At 40.3% G+C, this 17,042-nt stretch overlaps 1 protein-coding gene across 1 annotated transcript in view; it reads left to right on the top strand.

Annotated features, from left to right (window-relative positions):
• The window catches only part of LEPR (leptin receptor), a 31,609-nt gene that overhangs the window by 10,887 nt on the left and 3,680 nt on the right, over positions 1-17,042 (top strand). Inside the window, exons 4-13 of the mRNA XM_009883969.1 lie at positions 1,682-1,887; positions 3,493-3,638; positions 4,339-4,477; positions 7,607-7,903; positions 8,076-8,193; positions 12,181-12,380; positions 14,446-14,594; positions 14,838-14,994; positions 15,085-15,167; positions 16,481-16,697. Coding sequence (XP_009882271.1) covers positions 1,682-1,887; positions 3,493-3,638; positions 4,339-4,477; positions 7,607-7,903; positions 8,076-8,193; positions 12,181-12,380; positions 14,446-14,594; positions 14,838-14,994; positions 15,085-15,167; positions 16,481-16,697 — 1,712 coding nt within the window. The remainder of the gene's footprint in view (positions 1-1,681; positions 1,888-3,492; positions 3,639-4,338; positions 4,478-7,606; positions 7,904-8,075; positions 8,194-12,180; positions 12,381-14,445; positions 14,595-14,837; positions 14,995-15,084; positions 15,168-16,480; positions 16,698-17,042) is intronic.

Raw genomic sequence — 17,042 nt, 5'->3', positions numbered from 1 at the left:
CCCTTCCAACCACTCCTCAGTTTTTGACCTTTTCTTTTTTAAGTAGGGCAGATTATAGTACCGGGATTGGTGAATCATGCCCGTTTCCCCTGTGCTCTACAGTTGATTAAATGTACTAGATACCAAATTGACTAAAAAAAGGGAAGAAAATCTTGTCCTTTCTCCTCTTCCACTGTAGCGTTCTCTGCCCTTCCTGAATTCAAGCATTACAATGAATCATACCAACTGTAACACTATTTAAAACCTTTACAGAAAGGTTCTTGTTCTATTAACTTCAATTTCATTCTCTGAATTAGTAAAACAAACCCCTTACTATACAGAAATAATTCCAAAATTACTTCAGAACAATTCAAAACGTAAGCTTTTTTTTTTTTTTGGCAAGGATAAAATGTCAAAAGCAGGAAAGAGTCCAGGATGGTTTAACTGTCAGGATTTGTCTTGGCTTTGCTGCTGTGAGAGGTTTGGCCACGAAGGATTCACACTATTAAATTCACCACCTTAAGGAGGCCTGTGTCACTGAATACCTGCAGTACACCGTAAACCTATATCTGTTTGAAAGACATAATGCATGACTGCTTGTATCAGTGTATGCTGATTTGTCATTTATTTAATTTAAAATGTATTGAAATCATATTATTAGAAAATCTGATTAAACTTTTTGTGAAACATATATTATGCCCATGCAGCTATTAGTTGTTTAAAAATTCAAAACTTTATCTTAGACCATACAATTTTTGCAGTGGAAACTCTCAAGGAAAGAGTAATAGAAAGAGAAAAAAAAAGGCAACCCCCCCTTGAAATTAAATCTGAATGTTCAGTCAAATATAGTCCCATGAGCTTTACTCTAAGAAGAAATAAAAGCAAAATGCAGTAAGTTACTACTTTCCGTGAGCCTGTCCAAGACAATAGTAGTAATGTATGTGAGTAAATAATTTGCTTTCCTAGGAAACATCAGACTATCTAATAGACAAACCTGCTGTGCATAAAAATACTTAAAGCCTTGTCTTGGAATTAACTGCACAATGTTAAGACTTTTGGAGTGCACAGGTGTCTTTTATTTTTTCAAATACTTTGTTGTTGACTACTAAAATGTGTTCTGAATGGTGGAGTTCTTTAGCCTTTTGTTATTCCAAAACTTGTTCTTCACTTGCATAATTGTTTTGGTTATTATATTACTTGTAATGCTTAGTTTAGCAGAAGCTGGAAGGAATGTTAAACTGTTTAGATTTTATTTCAGTGCCTCGTGAATAGGAATGAGAACATAACCTCTGGGGGGGTGGCAGAGAGCTGCCCACTAGTCCACTGTAAGATAAACGAACTTTATATGTCTAAGAAGTATGTAGTGATAATTACCATCAGGGATCAGAAACTAGTCTGACTAAACTACGGCTGTCAACTGGTATTGTAACACATTTGTTTTAAAGTCAAACCTTTTCATGATACACTTTTCATGAAACCATCTTAACTACTTGGAAAGCATTTAAAAAGGGAGAAGCAGCAAAGTAAAAGCAATTGGTTACAATTACTGAGTTTTGTATTTTTTTCATTAATTGTTTTTTTTTGGTAAATAAACCTTATCCAGATGGATAAACCTTCTCTATTGAGATAGAGTATAGAAAGAAATACTAGGTTGGTTTGTTTGTTGGTTTGTTTTATGGTTGTTTTTTTTTTTTCCTTGTAGATCAGAGCTGTCACTGGGAGACGTATCTACAAGCTCTCTAAAGGGGACTGTCCTGGTTGCTCAGTGTGACTGTAGCGTGTATGACGAGTGTGAGTGCTGTGTGCCTTCTCCGAGACTCAACTACACTTACATCATGTGGCTGAAGGTGATGATTGGTGTAACGCCCCTGTGGTCACCTTTGATGTCAGTCAAGCCCATAGACATAGGTAAGCATGACCTATATTTTAAACCTTTTTAAGTGGAGAACAGCAGCAGGATGTCTCTTCTGGAGAAGGAGAGCACAGACAGAAGAGGAAAAGGCTTCCTGGTGCTGTCTCACTTGTGCAGGGTGGTGCCGTATGCGTTTCTTAGCTGCCTAATGCCTGTCTGGGCTCTAGTACAAAACCGTACTGAGCAAAGGCCAGGCTGTCAACGTACTTGAGCTTCCATTTCTAATCAGTACCTCTCTGTGCCTGAGTCTGGAACAGTGGTGGAGCGTATCTGTCTGTGTTGCTGAGGATTTAAATTAAAAAGTGAGGGGGGAAAAAAAGCTGTTCCTAAACTTACTTATCAAATAAAACCACCTCTTTTCTCAGGCAGCTCTGTTGTCCTGATGCCTGCTTCCTTACCCATACAATACCAGCTTTTTCCACGTTGGGAAACATTCCTCTGTATTTAATCAAGTTAAAACTATACTGACGTTATGAATTTGATGTGTGTTGCTATCCAGTGTGCACAGTTATTGCAGATCTTGGCAAATTTTAAAAAGGCGGAGGCTCTGTCAGCTGTGGGGAAAAAAAAAATAGAAGTTTTATAAACCTCTTCTTAACTGATGTCCTTTGCAAGCTAAGTAAGTTAAAAGTCTCTGGGTGGGCTAGTTTTGAAGATAAGAGGTTGCATTTTTCATCATGCTGCTTTTAAGTTATGCTACAGGAAAAACTTAGAAATTCAGAGTTGCTGCCAGTATTTAAAAATGACATAATTAGTTTTTTCTGCTTAGTGAAGTATATTTTAAAAATGCATAATATTGGTATATGTTCTGCCAAGATTTAGCTCAATTAAAAATTATTTTGAAAGTGAAGCTGTGAATACTTGTGTAGTGTACAGTTGTACTTGCTTATAGATGATATCAGTAGAGCAGGTGGCATCAGTAGAACAGACGTAATTTGTATCGTAAGAGTGATGAAAGTGTGATGTAGAAGTTACTGACTTCTGTTTTAAAAGCTATGCCTTTTCGCAAGGAAGAGTGAGTGTAATCCTAACCATCATTCTAAATTGCCCATCCATTTTCCTCTCCGGAGAGTTCTCTTCAGCCTTGTAGGAAATTTCTGAAACTCTCCATTTTTACTTTGCCCTAATGTAGCTCTCCTGGAGACCCTCTTTCATAGCCATAATCACTGTGGAAGGGATGGGAATACTTAGAAATTTTTTGCGTACCATACGAGGACATTATCTCCTGACCCTTAAGGAGCTGAGCTAAGTCCTTTGCTCAGCACTCCCATCCTTCTGTCCTCTTTTCAGCAAAACAGATAAGTTAGTGCTTGGTTACTGGGGAGAATCATGAACCAAGGCAAGAAATTCATGTAGTCTTAAGGCAAATGTTAGGTCAAACAACACGTCCTGGTAACTAACTATATAACAGCACCAGGGTGTACTTTTCCAGTGGTGTTACACAACATCAGTCTGTCGTACACTAGCTACAGAGCAGCTCTTGAAAACGGAGTTTAAAAGAAAGGTGTTGAAAGAGACTTCTGAATCAGTAAAAACCCATTACCGCCAGCAGTCACAGGCAGTAAGGTTAGTGGTAAACTTGTTAATTAATTTGTGTGCAGTAAAGCCTGAGCCTCCTTTGAACCTGCGCCTAGAAATGACAGAGGAAGGTCAATTGAAGATCTGCTGGTCTGACCCTGCGCTGATGCCATACCCGCTTCAGTATGAAGTGAAGATCTCGGCAAATTCAGGTCAAAATGGTTGGCAGGTGAGTCAGCTCTGCTTGCTTTGTTTTATGATGGAGCAGTACAGGTCAGTGGGTCTCTTCCAGAGCTCAGGATTTCTTACCACCCTCCTCCTTCTTGGGCAGTGGCTCTGGTGGGCTGAGCAACATGGCTGGTCTGATGGAGCTGTGCATGGCACACTGGTTTCTCCTGAGCTGGTGTGTCCAGTAGACCCTGGTAAACATCAACAGGATGTGGTTAAGCTGGCAAGCTGGACTTTACATCTGTTATGCTAGGAGAGCCACTAAACAATGTTGAAAGACCCATCTCCTGTTGGGTGATACAAACAAACTCCCATCTTTCTTTTTGGATGAAATGCTAGGTTCTGTGAAGTCTAAAGGCAAAGCTCTCTCCTTTCAGCAAACCCCAAATTTCATGATATATGTGTATATTTTTAATATGTATAGCTTTTATTGGTGAATTGCTTTTTCTGTTGCTACCACACAACTGGCTGTGGAATAAAAAGCAGCTGTTAATTAGCAGTCCATAATAAAATAACATATTTTCCACAGAGGTATGCAACCTCTACCATATTCAAATTTACAGTAAATTTAAAGAAGAAAGCTTTTTTTACCCAACTTGCTGCCTAAAAAGTACACTGTAGACTATTTGTTTTGGTTCCCTCTGTCTCTTTCTTTTTCCTGTTCCATTATACAACAATAACCGCTTCTAATAATCCAACAGGTGGTTCAAGTTGCTCTAGAAACCTCACTGGCCATAGACAATACACTACTTGATTCTTCATACTTAGTTCAAGTACGGTGCAGGAATCGCCATGGTCCAGGGTTCTGGAGTGACTGGAGCACACCGTATAACTTGGGAGGTAGGTCACGTGCGGTCACTTAGGTGCAGTAAGTAGTCTTTTGGAGTAGAGCAGGTTTCCCAGTTTGGTTTAGTTAGTGGAATGAATAGTTGTGTTGTCCACGGAGGTACGGTATGCATGAGTTGGGCTGAAAAATCCTGTGGAAGTTCTTTCCCCTTCTGCTTCTCCTTCTGCGTGGCTTTGCCTGAGATTCTGCTCCTTCCTTTGTACAAGACTTGCATTGAAAGAGTGAGTTCTGGACTAATGCATGTAGACTGCACAGTCACCTCTGTGACACCTCCTTGTCTGGCCCTGTTGCTTGCTTACCAAGCACCTGTTCAGACCCAGAAAAAGCTTTTTTTCTAAGAGTTTTTCCATTTCAAAAGGCAGTTGGCAGTGTTTGACCTCTACTCAGTACAAGATTTTTCTCCTGATGCTTTCTCTAACTTTTAGTTTCGTGTGAGGCTTTGTAGCCGAACTAAAAGCACAGAAAACAGTTTTGGGTTTCTAGATTTAACATAATCCATCTTGGTTTGTAATGCTGAGCCCCACTCATAAACTGCGTAATAGCCCCAGTCAATCAGTTTCAATGCACACGGCTTTAGTGTTAAGCATATAATCTTATATACTGTAATCAATTACTACCCAAATAGATTGAGTTCCTGACATGTTGCATACTGTAGGAGCTCTCCTAGACTGAGAAAGGGCTCTTATGATTTAGTCAGGTCCCTTATATCAACATAGCTCCTGCTAAAATGATAAATCATAATGGCTCTTTATTCATGGTCAGAGTATGTAGGGAGGGAGGGAAATATTGTTAGGCAAATCCCTGGTCAGTTATCAGGATTGCTGATTTCCTTTGCAGATTGAGCTGGTTTGGATCAGCCTAAAGATTTCAGGATTTTTTGCATTGTATTTTTCCGTGCTCTGCTTATGATTAACTGGAAATGTTTTGGTCTGTGTTGTCACAGGTATCCTCTCAACTATTACATGACAGTACTAGTACCTAAGCGCTTACATGTACATCTCCTCACTCTATGCTAAATAATGTAATGTGTGTGTTTAATGTAAGTACCAAGGAAGTTACTAAACTTTGAGGAAGGAACTCTCTTCCAAGAAAGCTGAAAATACACAGACCCTCATGGCAATCAAGCATAAAACCCAAGATGCCTGATTATTTGACTAGAGGTTTAACTGGCCCTTAGTCTTTTGGATTTATACCTATATATATAAAATCTAAAAAAAGCTACGTGTGTGTACATGCATATATAACTGTGTAGCTTTGAGAATTTTTGGGGGGTAGATGCATGTTCTTACTCACATAGTGATATTTTCAGAAACGGTTTATAAGCGTATTGAGAAATATGGATGTAAAAGAGATGCAGTAGGTACTGTTAGATTATTTTTTATTAATCCTGTTATGGGATATGTAATTGTATTAAACATACATCTCATCAGCAAAATAATCCTGTTGTGACAAACCTGAGAGCAGCATAGAGGGATTAATTTCTTCACTGCAGGAAGCTCAAATTGGCATATTCTCCCAATGTCAGGACGAGCCAATGGAGGAGCAGTGGAGTGTGCAGCACAGCTGGGAGCAGTGCAGCAGCTGGTACAGGAACACTGCCTTGCATGCATGGAGGCACATTAACACTGCAAGAGTAAATGCTGAAATCAGGCAGTTATATTTTTGTACAACTGACCAGTTTCACGTTCTTATTTATATCACAGAATCACAGAATGTTCAGAGTTGGAAGGGACCTCTAGAGCTCACCCAGTCCCACTCCCCTGCTAAAGCAGGACTGCCCAGAGCACATCACTCAGGACTGCATCCAGACGGGTTTTGAAAATCTCCAGAGAAGGGGACTCCACCCCCTCCCTGGGCAGCCTGGGCCACTGCTCTGCCACCCCAACTGTAGAGAAGTTTTTCTGTGTGTTGGAACGGAACTTCCTCTGTTCCAACTTGTGCCCATTGCCCCTCGTCCTGTCACTGGAACCACCTTCCATTTAACATGGAAGTCTTTGACAATGGCAATATTGTAAGTCTGCTCTGTTATCTGAGGAGGTCTGTATTTTGGAGAAATCCTAAAAATATCTGACGTGGTTCCTCAACTGTGGAAAGTAATCCTGACCTTTTAAGGATTTTCGTGCTGGCTTTGGGTTGATCTTTGGCAAAAGTTCCTTTTTAGCAGGTGTATAACACCTGTAGCTTCCCTAAGTACCTGACTGATTGAGGCTGTGCATATGCATGTTCACATGCTTTGCAAATTCAGTGTCTTTATGCCTAGGTGAATTACTTACTGTACCACTGCTACCATTTGGTGTTAACTACGCTGCTGAGATTGTAAAACAATTTTTTGAGACATTAATCTCCTGCTGATTTCAATAGAAGCAGGATTAGTAACTACTGGAAAGCTTGATTATTATTTTTTTTAAATTCATTTTTATTCAGTCCGACCTCCTCCAGATCTGAATGGCAATTCCCTCGAAATCTGTGTTCCGGTATTACAGTAATGCTTCAGCTAGCATGTGATTTCAACATCCTTGCAGGGTTCAAAGGGTTAGATAATTTTTTTTCCAAACCCAAACATAGCCCTTCTCTTACTTGGATCTTCTCTTGCTTTTACCCAAGGACAATTTTATGATTTTAAAATCTGTGGGGTATGTGCTTGTGAGACGAGTTACAGAAGCTAACCCTTCCTAGGTTGCAAGTACTTGTTGCAGTATTTAAATAAGCTGACCTGATGCCTTAAAAAAGTGGGCCAAGTAAAAAGCAGCAGTGTTAATCTAGTTTCCCAAGATTTAATTTACAGGAGCCTGTATGATTCCCTGTTTCCCTGGTGCTGCTGTGTGTTGTTTTCACTGTACTCTCCAGTGATTTTCTGCTCATTTAATTCCTGTTTGCCTGGGGATATTAAAGATTATTTTTACCAGAATTTACAAATACCAGTTATGGAGGGAGACAGTCAAAGGCTTATTTCTGCCTCTCTCCCCTAAAGTTGTTAATAGGAATTAAAAATTAGGAAATTTAGAAATACAACTGTATGATAATAATAATAATATTTTTCTATTGACATACGCTTTAATGGTTTTTGTTCAGATTCTGATCTTAATGGATTTTTTTTCCTCTTTTTTTCCCCTTCTGTGTAGCTGAAGTTCTGTACTTCCCTCCTAAGATACTGACCAGTGTTGGTTCTAATGTTTCCTTTCATTGTATCTATAAAAACAAAACCAAGATTGTAGTGTCCAAGAAGATTGTTTGGTGGCTGAATTTAGCAGAAGAAATCCCAGAAAGTCAGTATACGCTTGTGAATGATCGCGTAAGCAAAGTTACTCTTTTCAACTTGAAAGCAACAAAACCTAGAGGAAGTTTCTTCTATAACGCATTATACTGTTGTCATCAAAATAGGGAATGTCATCATAGATACGCTGAATTATATGTAGTAGGTAAGATTCCAGATGATTTTAAATTACAATTTTGGTGCGTTTTAATAGTAAGGTTGGAATATTTCCATTTTAAACTTCAGTTAGCTTTTATTGAGCAGTTATGACTTGTAATGCATGTTTTTGTATAAACAATCATATCTTTATTAATAATCTTTCAATGTGTTTTAATTAGATGTGAATATTAGTATCACATGTGAAACGGATGGGTACTTAACTAAAATGACTTGCAGATGGTCAGCAAACCCAAACACATTGCTCCTGGGGAGTTCCTTGCAGTTGAGATACTACAGGTATGTATAGCTTTTAATGCACTCTTTATGTTTGGAAAGTGTTGCTCTGGAAATACTATTACAGCAAAGAATTCTGAACAGATGTAACTATAAAATGTGCTTAGTTTCTGTAAGCTGGACTTTTCCCAACAGGAACTCCAGGGGTATTAACTACATGTGCAGAAAGGGGACCAAAGATACCCGAGTATGTAACATGGGTTCTATTTACCATGTTTTTCAGCATTTGTAAAACCTGTAGGTGCAGTTTGGAAGTTGATTTTCTTAAACTAGATGTGTTTGCTTGTATCAGTTATAAAAATTATTCTTCTCGTTGCTTCTATCTACAGATTGTAAGGAAATAAGAGAAAAAAGCATTCACAGTGAGAGTGACTGGGCACTGGATTAGTGGTCCAGAGAGGTTGTAGAATCTCTGTCCTTGGAGACTTTCAGATCTGACAGCTAGAGCTGACAGATGGAGCTCAGAGGGTTGTGGTTAGTGGTGCAGAGTCTAGTTGGAGGTCAGTAACAAGTGGTGTCCCTCAGGGGTCAGTACTGGGTCCAGTCCTGTTCCATATATTCATCGATGACCTGGATGAAGGGATGGAGTGTACCATCAGAAAGTTTGCTGATGACATAAAACTGGGAGGAGTGGCTGACACACCAGAAGGCTGTGCTGCCATCCAGCGTGACCTGGACAGGCTGGAGGGTTGGGCAGAGAGAAACCTAATGAAGTTCAACAAGGGTAAGTGTAGGGCACTGCATCTGGGGAGGAATAACCCCGTGCACCAGTACAGGTTGGGGGTGATCTCCTGGAGAGCAGCTCTGTGGAAAAGGACCTGGGAGTCCTGGGGGACAACAGGATGCCCATAAGCCAGCAATGTGCCCTGGTGGCCAAGAAGGCCAATGGCATCTGGGGGGGTGCATCAAGAAGAGTGTGGCCAGCAGGTGGAGGGAGGTCATCCTCCCCCTCTGCTCTGCCCTGGGGAGGCCACATCTGGAGCACTGTGTCCAGTTCGGGGCTCCCCGGGTCAAGAAGGACAGGGAACTGCTGGCGAGGGTCCAGCAAAGGGCTACAGAGATGCTGAGGGGACTGGAGCATCTCTCTGCTGAGGAAAGGCTGAGGGACGTGGGGCTGTTCAGTCTGGAGAAGAGAAGACTGAGGGGGATCTCATCAATGCTGATCAGTCCTTCAAGGGAGGGTGGCAGGGGGATGGGAACAGTCTGGTTCCAGTGGTGCTCAGTGATACGAGAAGGGGTAACAGGCACAAACTTCAACATAGGAAGTTCCATCTCCACCTGAGGAGGGCCTTCTCTGCTGTGAGGGTGGCAGAGCAGTGGCACAGGCTGCCCAGAGAGGTGGGGGAGTCTCCCCCTCTGGAGCCATCCCAAACCCGCCTGGACGCCGTCCTGTGCCACTGCTGGAGGTGCCCCTGCTCTGGCGGGGGGTGGCACTGGGGGAGCTCCAGAGGGCCCTTCCGACCCCGACCATTCTGTGATCTCAACTGGACAACTGGGCAACTTCCTCTGACTTTGAATTTAACCCTGCTTTGAGTCAGAGGTAGGACTTGAGACCTCTTGAGGTCTCCATTCAATCTTTGATTTTTCTATAATTCTGTATCTTTTTTTTTTTTCTGTATACAGACAGTAGATAAAAATACAGGGACGGAATTTAATTAATTCCAGACAGAAAAAAATCTTGCTTATAAAAGGAGAATCAAATCTTAGTTCACAAAGGGAATATTGCTTTATGAAGGTAGCATCTTTGGTGGCTAGAGCAATTCTTAGTTTTCTTGGGTTTGGTCAGGTGTCTTGGCCTCGCCTGTTTTCAGATAGTTGGCGTGATTTTGGACAGAGCAGGAGAACTGGGGTGTGGTGTGGGGCAAACACATTATTGTTTGCAAAATACAAACCTGATTATTAAAGCATCAGTATGATCATCCTTATCTTCATTCATATGCACAAATATTGCTTGTGACAGTATTGTTTTACCATGAAACTAAGAAATCCCATTGAGTTACTAATATATTGAGCTTGAGAGTTTCCTAGAACTGTGTTATTTTTTATATAAACAAGACAGACAGACAACCCTTCTGAGAAAAAATACTTTGTTTTGCTGCTCTGCTAGACTGAATATGCAAAAGTTTTGGCGAACAAGCTTAAATCAACCCTGAGGGCCTAATCCTATTTGGAAAGCTGGACTGTCTTCTCTGTTGGAGGTGGACAGAAGTTTTGAACTATCATAGTACCCAGGTGAATATTTGTCAGGATTTTGTGGACTAAAGTAATAACTGGAATGCTTGAGATTTCAAGTGGGAGGCTTTTAGGGCAGGATTAGTGACTAGCTGTCTGCTAAGGTAGATTTTGTTTCAACTGTCTTCACAAATATGAATATAATGAGTGTACTGCTGGGCAGGAAGCTTGAAATAAAACCCATGCTGCTCTTGCCATGTTTTTTATTCCCACTTTTTTACTGTTGAGGTTTAGCTAAAAATGTTATTTTCTAATAGGAGGTGATAACGTGTACATTTGTTACAGTGTCCCTGCTAGATGAAACAGTGAAGATGAATACAGACTGAAAATGCTTCCCAGATGCTAGTATTTATTGTGATCTTTCTTTTTGTTCCTTTTTTTTTTGGTTTGTTAATAGTAAGATCTGAAAGAGGAAAAATTAAAAAAAAAAAAATCAAAGGGGACCATATGAATGCAGCGACTACCAAAATGTTAAAGTGTAAAATGTTTAAAAATTTATAGCTTTGAAAAATCAGTATCATTTGCATAACACTCCATTGCATATTGGGAACAAAAACGCAAAAAGAACTTGGATGTTTACAAGCTTGCAACCAAATGAAGCGGTCAGTTTTTTTAATGCCCAAGCTTGATTGTAAGAGGCACCATATACAAGTTGGAGTTGCTAGGATTCGCTTAGACATAGACAAGTCCTCAGGATGAAAATTGGAAATTAGATGTGTTGCAGTCACATCAGGCATGTCGGGTTTTCCAGGAGCAGGCAGCTATTCTTCTTAGTTACTGATGCAATTACATTTTATAGATGAAATCCAATGCTGTGCAGTAATGTGGTGCGATAGCTTTGCTGTTGGTGTTTTGTTTTGGTTGGGTTCTTACTTCATCTTCCCCTACAGTCAGTGCTGCCAACAGAAACAGCACAGAAATGATGGTGCTGTAAAAACAGAGAACGCTAAGCTAAACCTTCAAAGCACCAGGCACCAGTTTAATCAGTATTAGCTCTGTTGACAGGAAGAGGAGAGAGTCAGCTAAGTGTAACTTTTGTGGTTCAGTTGAATAACCAGTGCCCTATCTGGCCACTCTCACCACAAGTCTGAGCTCTGCACAAGCTTAGGAGAAATCAGGAGAAACTGGAAAACTTTTCCTTTCCATCACCAATAAGATGGCCAGTGCCATTTTATCCAGAGTCCAGGTCTCCTCCCTTCTGTTGCCAGATGTGATACTAAATGTATGTGGGATTTCAATACCACCCCCCAGAACTGATATTTTTGGGGGATTTCTGTCTCACAGAGACTTCACTGTATGTGTCCGATTGGTCCACGTGGCAGCTTTCCCCTGGACACCAGTTGATATTTTGAAAGTCATATTCCTGGCTGGGGTAAATTCTTGGCTGGACATCTGCCTTGCTATGTTTATTGCTAATACTACCACTCAAGTAACATGATTTATGAGTATTTGGAGATGCCTGCTCTTGTTGTACCTGCTTCTTCCTGTGGTTAATCTGTTATCGAGAGATTTTGCACTAAGGAGAGCCTTTCACGTCCTGCTTTTTAAGGCTAAGAGCCAAAGCTTCAAGGAGTTACACTGCAGTGTTATTTATCCATTTAGTGCAGACTCAAGTTCAAGATCTGTCCAAATAATCATCAAAAAAACCCAGGTGGTTCCAGTGACACCATTTGTTTTAATTGCCTTCAGAGTTCTAGTTTACTGGTGCCATGAGCAGTTGCAGTGTATTAACGAATGTGGATTTTTTTCTCTTTTAAGGAGCAAAATTTATTGTTCTGACTTTCCAAGTACTTCTCCAAAATCAGAGGTGAAAGAATGCCATTTACAGAAGAATCATTCTTATGAGTGCACATTTCAGCCTATTTTTCTTTTATCTGGATATACCATGTGGATAGAGTTTAACCACTCACTAGGAACACTTGAATCCTCACCAACTTGTGTCGTTCCAGCAGATGTGGGTAGGTCAAGATTCGTGCACATCTTTCTTCACTTGTGACCTTGGATTTCATTCCTTATATGGTGTAGGTAAAGTACTTCTTCATAGCATTTTAAATAAATTAGATTGTGGAAAGAACATAAAACCAAAAGAGTTTTGATATTGTTTTCTAAAAGAGATTGGATTAAATGTTATTTCCATACATTTTGTTTGGCACAGGAGCAGACTGTAACTGCAGCTAATACCTATAAAATGAAACATCCAGTTTTGCATGTTTATCCTCTCAGGTGTTTTGCAAAGACATCTACAGAAAATGGAAGTATGACATTTAAAAAGGCTCTCTAATTGTTAAGGTCCTTTGTTATTTAATTTTTCTGAAGTCTTAGATTAGTTTTTAAGTTTATACTTTGATACAGTGTAGCACTATATGTATTATTTACACAGTTGTGTATCATTTAAAATTATATGGACTGCTCATGCTCTTGCATACTTTCCCAAAGTTTCTTTTGTGACACAGAGCTCTTACAAAAATCTGTGTAAAACCAAGAGGCAAGAACAGTGTTTGAGTGTTTTCAAACACTGCAACATGTGCAAAGCATGTCTTATTATCCGGTCTATGAGTCAGAGCATTCATTGGACTGTGTATTTTTTGGACACAAATGTGAACATATGTAGAGAGAAAACATGGCATCTAGACCACAGCAGTGTTGCAGTGTTGCACGAAATAAAGCAGAATAATGAAATACATCTATTATGTGTGTGGGAAAACATGCATACAGAGAACATAAATTAAACCAGACTGTCCTTTGCATTTCAAAGTTTAAATAGAGTAAGCAAAAATTAATGTAATGGGAAGGAAAGGCAAAGTCCAGTGCATTATAGCTAAGTGGGGTATGGGAATTATTCTTACGATTCATTTGGTGGCCTTGTGGTTTTCAAGGTTGCTCCTGTCTAATTCAGAGCTGTTTGTGCCTTTTTGACAAGCAAGTTTGCTGATTATCGGAGCACGATTGGGAGCCTTGGGCGTCAGAAAGGAGGGTGGTGTGAGGGATGGTGGGTAGGGATCCTGCACTTCTGCTGCTTAGACACTTTGCCAAGAGAACCTGGCACCTTGTCAGCATGGCAGCTGCCGTGTTAGTGGCTGTGCTCTTTTTGAGGAAAGGTGGTGGCTTTATATGAAGCTGCCCAGTGAGGAATTCTAGCAGAACTTTAGAAATCTGGTTTATTCAAGTCATCACTTTAAATAAAAAGCAATGAATAGAATTGACCTACACTGGACGAAAGACGCTCTGTATCATAGTAAACCAAAACATACTCATTCTAGCACCACCCAAAATTTAAAGCTTATTTCATATTTTTTTTTGTTGTTATTTGCTCAGTCACCATCTGATTAGTATATTCTAACTTTGCTTTGACAAACTAGTGTTTGGTGATGTTCGTGTTTAGTCTGCTGAAGAAGCTCAATTTTGGTGGAATTGCCTATTAGTAAAATAAAAACTTAATGCACTGTTTCCATGAATCATTGCATAATGTCTGTCACCGTTCTTTATAGGAGCTGCCTTTCTGGGCCGTGTGTGCTACTACTTTCTGTAGTGGTGCACCCCATTAGTGCCAGGCTACATCTTTTGCTGTTTGTACCAGGGGAGGTACCAAGTGCTAGAACCAATATAAGCTCTGGTGGTTTAAATTAAAATGAAATGTACTGAAACTTGCCCATGGGTTATTATTTTTTTTTTTTTTTAAATAAATTGTTCTGTAAGAAACTTTGATTTTTGAGATTTGAACTTGAGATTTTTTTGGTCATTTTAGTTTTGGACAAAATTTGAATGCATTTTCCATTGGATAAACATTGCCTTTCTCAGTCAGCAATGCTTTTGTGTGCAGTGAATGGGCAAGCCGGCCTGGATTGGTGAATTGTTGTGTTTGTGTTATAGTCCAGCTTCACTTGGAGTAGCAGAGGCCACAATGTGTTACTTCCCACCCTCAGGACAGAAGAAAGTAAACCATAATGATTTGATTTAATGAGAAATGTCGGTACAGACAGACATTACAGCTGGGGTTTTTTTTCTTTTCTTTCAATTTTCTAGTGAAGCCGCTTCCTCCCTCCGACGTTAAAGCAGAAATCACCAGGAATGTTGGGCTGCTGAATGTGAGCTGGACAAACCCAGTATTTACAAACAACGATCTTAAATTTCAGATTCGGTATGCTGTGAACAGGAAAGAAATTACTTGGGAGGTACTGTCTCTTTGAATCTAGATTGAAGCATGGATTGTTGCAGTGTTGTCATTTAGTGTGTTAGGTGGTTTTTGTGGAATTTGTAGCATGCAATGAACCAGCTGTAAGCATTCGCATTATCTAGCAAAGGAATATTACTGATGAGGCCACTTTCTCATTGGATTCCTTTTCAGGAATTTTGACTCTAACAGATGCCTACACAGCCTTTTGTTCTTACTCTAAATGTTTTGACTTCCATTACAGCTTTATGAAATTTCAAATGCACCAAGATCAGCTGTGATAAAAGTTCAGAAGCTTTGCGTTGAGTATGTTGTTCAGGTCCGGTGCAGAGAACTGGATGGATCAGGTTACTGGAGCAACTGGAGCAGATCAGCCTATACGCTTGTAAAAGATATCAAAGGTACATGTGCTTTCAGAGTGCACTCTGATGGTCTGTCTAGTTTCAGACTGAGGTGTGCCACTGTTCTTTCAAAACTATGTAATCATGCAGCTCCCTTACAAGGCCCTGAATTTTGGAGAGTTATTATTGAAGATCCAGCAAGGAGGCAGAAGAACGTTACCCTCCTGTGGAAGGTGAGAACAGTTACATTTTGGTCTTCTGTTTTGATCCAAAAGCCATTGGTAGAATTGCCAAAAAGTGAGTACGATAAGCACATGCTGCCCTGGGGGCAAACTTGGGCAGTTGATGTTTGTGGGACTTCACATGCAAGGCACTTGGGATACGACTTCGTTTGTGTTACTGCCTCTTGCTTGTCTAATACTAGAGGCAAGTAGAGGTTGCTGGTGAATATTGATTGTAATGTTGTGGTACCAGGTGAGATGGTTCTGTATTCTTTGTTCAGTCAGCCTGTCTTCTACTTTACTCCCTTCTGTTCTAGTGCTGTGTGATTGCTCTGGATGGCTCGGAGGTAGGTGAAGCTCAGCACAGACCTGTGCTGGCAGCAGGCATGTTCCCAGACTCGGGAAGCTCCCAGCTCAGCCTTCCATAGCGACCTGATTTTTGTGCAGTGGACCCATCTGAGGTTGTGGTCAAATTGTTCTTGCGCAGGTCCAGTTGTGTGCACCACAGCCATGTGGGGCTGCATCGCAGCCGGGTGGAGCATCCCATTATTCCTGAAGTCTTACATGCCTTGCTGCTTTAGGAGAGCCCTCAGATCTCCCAGCAGGCTGCAAGAGACCAGACCTGCTCTCTGGTTGTACTAATGCAGCTGAAGCGTCCATGCTGTATGACATGTTCATGTCAGCCTACACTTTCAGTGTTAAGTTATACAAATGCTATGAAACAGAGACTTAAAATGTTATTTGTTCTAATACTCAGGAAAAAGAATAATGTGGAATTGAAGACGCTAAGTTATAATGAAATGCAGCCTTCAGCTGCTGAGTTCTGCTGAGCAAGATCTCTGAGCAGAAGGTGCCACTGATTTCTAGGCAGCTGCCTGTATAAACACCACTGCAACTGCATGTAAACTGGGCAAAGCTACGTTGAAAGGTTAATGCAGGACAGAGAAAAAAGTACATTAGTGACTGCCCACTCCTGTTTGCCCATGTTTAGTATGCAAACAGTCATCTGTTCTGGTTTTTCTGTCCTGAAAAATACTAACATAAACCAGTGAGTTACTGCAGGAGTCTGAAAGCTTGTCTTTCCTTGTCTCCCCTGCCCTCCCTTCACTGGAAAGATAGCAAGTAAGTGTGTCAACTCTCAGAGACATAAAAAATTAAGTCTTTAAATGGACTACAGTGCCTTTGCTAAAAGGACAGTAGCCAGTCAAGAGAATATCTTTATTGGGTCATGTTTTCTTAAAATTGGAGCAGTGCCTTCTGCCCAAATAACATTTGCTTTTGAAATCAAAGACTGGAAAATTAATGAATGCTAATGTTTGCTGCAGCCACTGATGAAGAATCACTCATTGTGCAGTGTGAGCCGATACATTATAAAGCATCAGACATCAGGAAACACCACGTGGTCAGAATATGTTGATAACGGCACTACCTGTTCATTTCCATGGACTGAACACACACACACCATTACAGTTTTAGCCATGAATTCAGTTGGAGTTTCTTCAATTAATTTTAATTTAACACTATCACAGGAAATGAGCACAGGTAAGAACTCCAATTAGTAACCGTTTTGAGATGTGGAAAATGCTAGGAGTCCTTTTAATGCTTTTGGACAAAGCCGCCTTTGTAATAAAATTCCCTTTGTTAGAATAAAAAATGTTTTATGATGATGCATTCAGCTCTATATGGGAAACAGATTCTGTATCTCATCAACAGAGATCTTTGATAAATGAAATTTCCATCAGCTGAAAATCTTAATGATCTTTGTGTTGGGAAAAGAGTTGTCTTTAACTGGCCTTTCTTTCCTTCCCTGACAATTTAAAGTAATTAATCAAAGAAAAACATCTTACTGTAGAACTGATCTTTCATCGATTTTGTCTTGGGAACACC

This window comes from Charadrius vociferus, unplaced genomic scaffold, assembly GCF_000708025.1.
Source record: "Charadrius vociferus isolate BGI_N301 unplaced genomic scaffold, ASM70802v2 scaffold423, whole genome shotgun sequence".
Classification (NCBI taxonomy): Eukaryota; Metazoa; Chordata; class Aves; order Charadriiformes; family Charadriidae; genus Charadrius; species Charadrius vociferus.
The sequence above is the reverse complement of the archived record's forward strand: the minus strand, read 5'-3'. Positions and strand labels throughout refer to the sequence as shown.